Source organism: Lissotriton vulgaris, chromosome 9 (genome assembly GCF_964263255.1).
Source record: "Lissotriton vulgaris chromosome 9, aLisVul1.2, whole genome shotgun sequence".
NCBI classification, from domain to species: Eukaryota; Metazoa; Chordata; class Amphibia; order Caudata; family Salamandridae; genus Lissotriton; species Lissotriton vulgaris.
This window is the reverse complement of record NC_141697.1, coordinates 792,497,511-792,507,244: the sequence shown is the minus strand read 5'-3', so window position 1 is coordinate 792,507,244 and position 9,734 is coordinate 792,497,511. Positions and strand designations below refer to the sequence as shown.

Genomic DNA, 9,734 nt, shown 5'->3' with positions numbered 1-9,734 from the left:
CCCAGAGACTGGAAAAGAGACAGGCATCTCTAAACATGTGCGCTTGCCTTTGCAAAAGAACTGGCCTTGATAAGGTAATCGTCCAGGTAAGGGAAGATTTGAATGTCCTCTAGGCGGAGATGTGCTGCTACCGGGGCTATCATTTTTGTGAAAACACGGGGCGCTCAGCCCAAAGGGGAGAACTTTGAACTGAAAATCCCTGCCAGCCACTCTGAATCGTAGAAATTGTCTGTGCTTGGGGAGGATTGGCACATGAAAGTAAGCGTCTTGAAGGTCGAGGGTGGCCATGTGATCCCCCATTGAAAGAAGCTGGAGTATTTCTTGAAGTGTTAACATTCGGATGGTCAACTTCTTTAAGTATTTGTTGAGGGCACGTAAGTCGAGGATTGATCGCCATTCCCCCGATTTCCTATGAGGAAGAATCTGAAGTAAAAGCCCGTTCTCTTTTGCAAGTAAGGAACTCTTTCGATCGCTCCCTTCCGAATCATTGAGTGTATTTGGGTGAACAACTCCTGGATATGAGCTGGAGGTGGGCCCTTGGGAGGAGAATTCGGGGGGATTTTCTTGAATTCTAAACTGTGACCCCTGGCCACTATATTGAGGACCCACTTGTCTGTAGTAATTGCAGACCAATTTGAGTAGTATTGGGATATTTTTCCTCCAACTCTTGACTGGGGGAAGGGTAGAGATGGTGGCAGGCAGCGTGTCTCACTATTTTTTATTCGAATCTCTCCCACGGTAGGAGGACTTTCTTCTGGACTGCGTGTAGTAGTTACTTCTTTGTCCGTAAGACTGCTGTTTGTAGGGTTGATACCATTGGTTGGATTGGGAGGTTTGATAAGACCTCTGCTGACTGTAGTTTCCTCTGTTTGAAAAAGATCCGCGTCCTTTAGCTCCTCAAAAGGACGACTTGCGAAATTGCAGGCTACCCAAAGATGGCGCTGTTTCAGTGTCTTTCTTTATGGCTTGTAGAGCCTCGTCAACATGCTGGCCAAAGAGAAACTCGCCATCAAAAGGCATGTCAATTATCCTGGTCTGGACTTCTTGGCGAAACGATGTGGACTTCAGCCATCCTTGTCTTCTTAACACCGCAGCACCTGCAAGCTGTCTAAAGCCTGTAGACGCCACATCTACTACTGCATCGATTATTTCTGCTGAAGCAAGGTGCTGGAGATTGTGGTCTTGGAGATCTCAAAGTAGATATAGAGGCCTGAGGCATGGGAGTGGATGGAAGGGATGCCGCCGACTCCAAGGGAGGAAAACGACGATAATAATCTTGTAACATATACTGTAAATTATCAAGAAGCGCCAGAGGCATCTGTGCTGAGGGCACCGTGGTCGGAGCTTGATCTACGGATTCAGGGAACTATTCGTCGTCTGGATCCTCCTCTTGATATTTTATGAGCAGTTCCGATGGACTAGTAGGAGTGCGGAACCTGTCATCAATGTCAGATTTCTCCTCATCTTCATCTGAATCCAGCAATTGGTCAGGCAATTTAAGCGGTGATAGAGCTTGTAATGAGGAGCCACGTCTCTGAAGCAAAGAAGGTGATGTAATTGGTTGGCTAAAGGAGGTCTTAGATGGTGTAGAAGACCATACTTGTAAGTCAGTACACTTTGATAAAAGTGGCGTTGACGGTTTCTTCGTAGACGGTGCTGTCGTCGACGATGACGGCGTCGACAAGACAGTTACTTTAAGCGATGTTGTAATCTTCATCGACAATATTTTAGACAATGAAGAATCTTTCGTCGACGATGGGTCGTCAACGGGACATTTTTCGTCGACGATGAAGCAGTCGACGACGAGGCAGCCTTCGTCGACGGTGGAATCTTCGTTGACGAGGAAGTCTTCATCGACGGTGGGGTCGTTGACGTCGAGCCAATCTTCATCGATGGAGCACTCGTCGACGATGTAGTCTTCGTCGACGGTGTGGTTGTCGACATCAAGCTGCTTTTCGTCGACGAAGCACTTGTCGGCGGCAGAGCGTCGACGATGGAAGGCATTATCTTCTCCGACGAAATAGGCCTTACCGTGACCGAGACCAGCGCCGACGGTGAAGAGGCCGACGACATAATCATCTTGAACTTAGGAGACGAGAAGGTTACCGTCAACGTTGAGGTGGCGTCGACGATGGTAATCGACGACGACTCTGTCGACGGTGTAGACTTTTTCTTCTGAGGTAATATCTTCTCAGGAAGTCTTTTCGAGATCAAAGACTTTCCAGTCTTTTTAGGGTGCGACACAGATAAAGAAGGTGGAGAAGCCTTTTTTCCAGAAGACAGGCCAGAGCCCTTGGAGGGCTGAACCTTCCTCAACACCTTAGCCCCAGTGGAAGATGAATCTTCCTCAGCCTTCCTCTTCCTAGAAGTTTTTTATGAACCTGAGGCCACACTTCCTACCTCAGAAAGAGCGCTGTCTTGATCCTTTATCTTCTGTAGCCATGGAAGAAGGCGTGCTTCCCTGTCCCTGAGGGTCTTCTGAGGGAAGGTCCTGCGGATTTTACAGTCTTTAACCTCATGATCAGGATAAAGGTAATAAATGCACTTTTTGTGAGGATCTTCTTTAAAAAGCCGGAGCTTCCCACAAGAATCACAAAGCCTGAAGAGAGATTTCTTAGTTGATGACATCCTGGATGAATAAATTCAGTCAGAAAAGTGAAGTACTGAGCAGAGCTCAGAGAGACTCCCTTCACACAACGTGCGGTAGAAAATCTGAGAGCCTGAGCCTCTGAGGAGAACATTCTGGTGGGTGCTGTCGACTGATTGGCTGTAGTTTGGTCTATACAAAATGACTAGGATAGTCATGAGTGTGGAAGTTTTTTCACTGTAGCTTAGGGCTACTTTACTTCCTGGTTGGTTATTACCAAGGGATTTGGTTTATTATAGGCAAATTATTGCTTTTTTATGTACAGTGTGACTCCCACTCCGACGACGGGGAATGATTCAGGCATTTGAATCTATGAAAGACACCCCAATACTGGAAAAAGGATGTTGTCATTTGTGATGAAGAGTGGATGAAGGAAGTGAAAGATGAAAGAGAAAGATGATCCTGTCCATGTGAAAATAATTTTGAAATTGACATCTGGGTGGTATCATGGCATGAAAGAATGGGAGGAAAGTTCAAGACCTTCATGGATTGTAAGAGATGAACTGAGTGAGAAGGAAGGGTTTTCGTTCACAGATACACATTTGTTTTATTCTTCTTTGAAGGACAAGTTTGTACTCTTGCACATACAGGACAAAATTGTTGGTAGCCTGGGTTGGATATAAAGGTGGGAATGATGGTGCTGGACTATACCCCATGTAGCATTAATGACCCCTTTTTAAAGAGCAAAAAGAGCCCTATGAATAATAGGCTTTTATCTGAGGCCCCATGGGAAGAAACGCAAACTGGTGTACTTGGTCCATTTCAAGGAGAGCATTTTACTCCATATATCCTTTTTTTATTTGATCTGTTTTATAAATGGCCTGATGTCAAGTGTGTTCAAGATATTAGTTTGAAAATGATTGTCAGAATATTAAAAGATATATTTGAAAGAGCGGGATATCCTAAATCACTGCTATCTGAGAATGGAGTACAATCTGTTCATATGCGGTGGAAGAGTTTCTTAAAATATTTGTGGTTGTGGTTTTCAATTTGTCGCTACATTTAATTATTATTATTAGGGCGGTCTTGTATAGCGCGTGGTTACCCTAGAGCATCCCAGCTCTTATCAGGACAGAGTAATGCTCATGTGGAAAAAGAGACAGCGGTTAGCAGAAAAGAAACGTTTTCAGGTGTTTGCGAAAACGAAGGAGGCATGGCTCAGAGCGCAGACTTAAAGTGAGTGAGTTCCAAAGGGTGGCGACCCTCACGGAAAACCTCCTGAGCGGGTCTTTTTTACCCTAGGGGTCTTAAGGAGATGTTTTTGGTCTGAACGAAGTGTTCTGCTGGCCTGGTAGGGGGTCACCAGGTTTTGCAGAACGCGGGGGCCTTTACCCTGCAGGATTTTATGAGCTAGGCAGAGAGATTTAAATTTCACCCTTTCCCGCACCGGTAACCAATGCAAAGCCCTCAATGCGGGTTTAGCCGACGTTGACATGGGGATGTTGTTAAGCATTCGTGCCGCCGCATTCTGAATTTGTTGTAGTTTATTCAGAGTGGCCTCAGGAGCGCCCAAATAGATTGCATTGCTAAAATCCAATCTTGATATAATCAGCCCCTGGATCAAAAGCTTCCGAGATGAAAATGGAAGAAGAGGCAGCACTTTGCGCACAGATCGGAGAAGGCCAAAACAGACACCTGCCATCTTAGTAGCCTGGGTCCTAAAGGAGAGATCTTGCTCCAACCAAATTCCAAGGCTCTTGATCTCTGCCTTGGGTTTTGGCGGTGATCCCAGACAACTAGGCCAGACGGTCAGGGGGAGTGAGGGACTTTTCTGACCCATCAGCATGATTTCCGTCTTTGAACCGTTCAGCTTTAGTGCTGACTCCCCAATCCAAGTGTGGACTTTGGATAGCCAGGAGTGCAGCACCTGGGGATTTTCCGTGGCCTGGGATAGGGCGAACACCAGCTGGGTGTCATCGGCATAGCTCACGATTTTGATGTTAAATGGAGCCACCACGTCCTCCAAGGGGGCCATATACACATTGAATAATGTGGGGCTCAGGGAGGAGTCCTGCGGCACACCACAATGGAGGTGGATGGATGCCGATCGTGCGCTACCTTCCCAGACCTGATAGGTCTGATCGCTGAGAAATGACCGCAGCCATTTCAGTGCAGTCCCACGCACTCCAATGTCTGACAGTTGTTGAAGTAACACTTGATGGTTAACAGTGTCAAAGGCTGCACTACGGTCCAGGAGGATCACTGCCACTGATCCTCCCGAATCCAAATTGCTTCTTGCCTCTTCAATGACTGCCAGCAGGGCGGTGTCGGTGCCTTGACCAGGAAGAAAACCCGTTTGGGAACTTCTCAATAAACCGTTGGACTCAAGAAAATTGGATAACTGGAGATTTACCAATTTTTCCGCGATTTTACTAAGTCCCGGAAGTAGAGAAATGGGCCTGTAGTTCGCCATATCAAGGGGATCGAGGTTAGGCTTTTTTAGGAGAGCTTTTACTACCGCTCCCTTCCAGTTAGATGGTACCACTCCGGATCCCAATGAGGCATTGATAACCTCGGTTATCGGTTCAGCGATGGAAGGGGCAATTAGTTTGAGAATCCTCATGGGGACTAAATCACGGGGGAGCTACTCTTAACAGTCACCAGGACCTTAAGAACCTCATCCACAGATACTGGTCCAAAAGATTCGAGGGTCTCCAAGGGTCTCTCTCTGTCCTCATTGACACCCATTTACATGTATGACCTGCTCTACGTGTTCTTTTACAGACACCGCAGAGTGATCCCTTGTGCTAAGTACAATCTCAGACCTTGTGCAAATCTACCTGCCAGCTAAGGTAAACTGTGCAAAATGTCAGCGACGCATGTCGTTTTAATTCCCCTTTGGTTGATACTGAAAGGATCATTATCTTGCTTTAGATTCTGCCATAATCACCGCCCCCGGGCCGGTTTATAGCTCCAACCGCTCAATATAACTACTCTAGTGCATGTGGATTATTTATTTATTCATTTTTTCTGGTACTAGGACGCCTTGGTTAATTGAACAACACACTGGTTGGTTCGCCTTCCCCGGGACCCTTAGTCCATACCAAGCTCAGAGATTTCTCTTTCCTCATATATGAATTGCCATATGGAGACGCTAGTCCTGTCAAGTATTTGAAACACCAGCAATAACCTTAACGGTATACTCTCGTCTGTAGTTTTGTGTGCTCCAATTGTGCCTGACTAAACAATAAGAGGCATATCCCATGATCAATTAATACTAATCTCATTTATTTTATATACATCAATCAGGTTGCCTGCCCCGCACCTTGTCCTGATGAAGACCCCACAGCAAGGGCACCACTAATCCCTGCAAACTTTCGATGGTCGAAACGTCAACAATAACCTGTTTGGTTGTCAACTTCACGCCAATATTTTTCCATTTACTGTATTCTGTGGAGTATGATATGTTTTGATTTACGCGTCGAACCAACGGTCTTATGTCTTGTATATAGGAATTAACTCATCAATGCAGTTTTGTTAATTGGCTGATTTTACTGTCACTAATTCCCTTCCATCACACCATCCTCACCAGATCACTTCCTCCTCCCCCCTGGGGCACTGTACAACCGATTATGATATTGAATAATTGTTGAGTATATTCAATACACCTAGTCCCATTGTGAATAAAACAATGTGGATGCATTCATTGTCTGTGTAAATATTTTTTGAATTGCTTATATTATATCACACTCACGCTGGGACCCCTCCCTCTCAGTACTTATTTAACCCAGGTCCCAGTGACTATGTTTGGGTAAATCCCCCTATATATACACCGTGCACAAGAAGGGTGCACTTTATAATCCCGGAATATCTGGGTTGGCTGATCGCTTCAATAAAACATTGAAGGAAGGTATACGGATTGCTCGTATTAGTGGCACACCATGCAACAATGAACTTAAAGAGTGTCTGTTTGCTAATCGTACGTGCCCTCATTCAACAATAGGGCAGTCCCCTTTTGAAAAACCTAGCACTTGTTTAACACCTGGTTGGATGACATAGCAAAAGGGTTGTTTAAAACTAGTTGACGGTTAAATGTGGGAGGATAAATAGAAGTTGTGTCAAGAGAAGAAGAAGCAATATGTCTGGGAATTTGCATATGAACAATTGGAGTTAAACGTGGGTGAATGTGTCAAAGTTAAAACTCCTGTCGGGCAAGCAACATAGTCAAAAAAATGTATGCGCGATAGATTGTGAAGAAATTTAAAAATGCTGTTAAAACTGATGACAATATAATTTGGAATGTGAATAGAGTTGCCAAATTTCCAGATAAGGGCAAGGCTCATACGGAGGTAGAGGAAGGAGATGTACATAATGGTGCAAATAGTGGATTCCGTTAAGGCATCGTTGTAAACAGAAGTGAAAGGAAAACTGAAATCCGAGTTACTTGAAAAAGTATGTTTAAGAATAACTTGTATGCACTATGTCATACCTTATGCATAGTCACTACATTTCTAAATTTTTATTTCTATGTTTGTTTTGTTGGAATGCTATTTAAAATATCCTGATTTCTTGATATGATATATAACAAACTTCGTATATTTAACAAGAAGAAGTGTGATATCTTAGCAGGGCAGTAGAATGTTTGAAATGGAATGTTGTGTGGTGTTAGCTCTGTGAGGGCGAAGTCTTATTTATTAAACCTCCTTCTAACTTACACTGTATTGTGAGTACTTCATTTTAACAATTTTATATAAACAGAACTAGCAATAAAAATCATACCAATGCCAGGAAATGGACACCGAAGATCTGGTAGCAATAAAGCTCATTGAGGACTCCTAAGAGGAAACAAACTTGGGATGGCTAGTAAACACAAACAACTGTTTTACCCAGAGAAAGAGAAACAAATGACTGTAATGTTGTTATGGATAAATCTTATTCACATCAGAAGAAAGGCCACCTCATCGGTTTGCCAGATTACTCTGAATGAGATGCCCACAATGGTGTGCAATTTACCAGTCTTATTGGCAACATTATTGAGAACACATAACAAAGAATGAAAGAAATTTAGATCAAATAGCCAGTCACAAAGAAAAGTGCCATAGTTAATCAATCAACTAGGTTGAATTGCAAACAAAAAGATGCACAATGGAGAGTGCAACCCTCATCAAAGTGGTATGGAAAATGAGGAGCACATGCTGCAAGACTGCTCTTTATATCATTAGATATTTTCTGAATACTCTTAGTATGTAGGTCTGCCAATGCTTATGCAAGAGTTAAGCTCACTTTAATGTTATACTTTGTCAATTAAATGTTCTGTTTTAGTAGTCATGGTTTTTATAAGCTAATACAAAAAATACACCCAGTAGATAAATATCTAATTAAAAATATAAATAACAGCATCTCTTTATTAACATTTAGCACAGACCCCTTGCATAGCAGGGAAGCATTAAGGGTGGGAATATTATTTTCAGATCTTTAGACAAGTTAATTTAGACATTGTTATTTTGGAATGGAAATCCTTGCTTTCTGTCTCAAATGGACTGAGCAGTTAAATTCATAAAGTAAGGATTCTTATAGCAGCTTTAACATCATTAAAGAAGCTGACGGAATCCAGTGCAATGGTAGGCCCATCACTAAGTCTGGGGCCAGAACTAGGGGGCCAGAACATACAGAATAATTATGTACAAATGTGGATACATACAAACCCCCTTTGGTACATTAGGAATTTCAATGTTTTTAAATGTTCACTTGCATTCCCATTTGCAGTGTCCATAGTCAGTCTGTTCTGCTCATATACAAGCTCAGTACTCAACACTGATAAAAAAGGACTCCACTGTTTTTCACACCATGACCACACTACGTCTCCTACAATACTTTCTCTTTCCAACGTAATAGCTTACAAGATGGCTGTGGCATAGCTCAGTGAACTTTTGGCTTTCAGGATATTTTATTCCAGTTTTCCCCCTTTCTCCCATACGTTACTTGTGAGAAGAAAGGCAGATCACGTTCATCACAACATGCTTCTTCTTACCACCTTCTTGCCTTGAGATACACCAGGTCATTTCATGACATCTTAAGAGTGCATCTGTGCAAATATGAGAGAGTGATAGGAATATAGTTGCCCAATTATCACCAAAGTCTTCCTTTCTTCCGGGAAGCCCATGTGCATCTCATATAAAAGGAGCCTGATCAACATAGAGCCTTCCTTCCTGTGTGATGGTTCTGAAAAGACTCAAACCACTTACTGTAGTGACCCAAAAAATACTGGACCTTGGTTGTACAGAAGTATTCTCAATGGTAAGTTTTGACTTTTTCCTTAAGCGTTGCTTATGCAGAGTGAGGAAAGGTAAGGGCACAAAGCACCGCCAGCTTCATTATCTAACCTCTCTGTGAATGTCTTCTGAATTAAAGATGAATCATCTCCTCGCAGGTTAAAGCTTGTTGAGGCTTGCTGCGAGGAAGACAAGGTCATGAGCCATCCTCAACATCAACAGCATGCCGCCGCTGTAACTGCCAGACAGTGCTATCCTCCTTTTCTATATCTTCTCCATTAAAACCATTCTCCTCTTCATTGTGTTCTTCAAGTCTTTCTCTTTTCTCACCCTCTACCTCTTCTACACGCCTGTAGACAAAGTAAAAGTTGGCCTCTTGGCTCTGCAGTGTGGCCTTGATCTCTTGTGGGTGAACATCATCTGCCAGGCGCTGGTACTCCCCACCCACATAAAGGAAGATGCCATAACCCTCCTTGCTCGCCAACTTAAATTTCTGGGCACATAGGTGGCAGACTTTCTCTACTGTGTCCGAAGGGTGCACTACCAGCGTCTTGGATGTGCAGCCATTGGAGGAGTCCTGGTAGCCAATGCGTAGAAAATTCTGAAGGAGAAAGAGAGAGATTGAATTGATTAACGTCTTTTCCAGCACAATGCAAGAAGGATGACTTAGAGAAGCTACTGAAACATGGAAGTTGGCAGTGGATGATAATCCCCTGACCCTCTCCCTGACTATTTTTTTTCACGTACCTCGAATGATTTGCAGACATATCCTTACTTGATCAGTTTCATCACCCCCATAACTTAATTTCAATAAGTGTTTACAACTGCCCCAACATAATGACATGCTGCCGTTTCGTATTTTGAATGTCTGATTA

At 43.4% G+C, this 9,734-nt stretch overlaps 1 protein-coding gene across 2 annotated transcripts in view; it reads right to left on the bottom strand.

Annotated features, from left to right (window-relative positions):
* Positions 1-7,960: 7,960 nt before the first annotated feature.
* The window catches only part of RIN1 (Ras and Rab interactor 1), a 161,910-nt gene continuing 160,136 nt past the window's right edge, over positions 7,961-9,734 (bottom strand). For both annotated transcript variants that reach the window (XM_086938539.1, XM_086938540.1), the window contains one exon: positions 7,961-9,460. In XM_086938539.1, the coding sequence (XP_086794665.1) occupies positions 9,056-9,460 (405 nt within the window). In that variant the 3' untranslated portion in view covers positions 7,961-9,055. The remainder of the gene's footprint in view (positions 9,461-9,734) is intronic.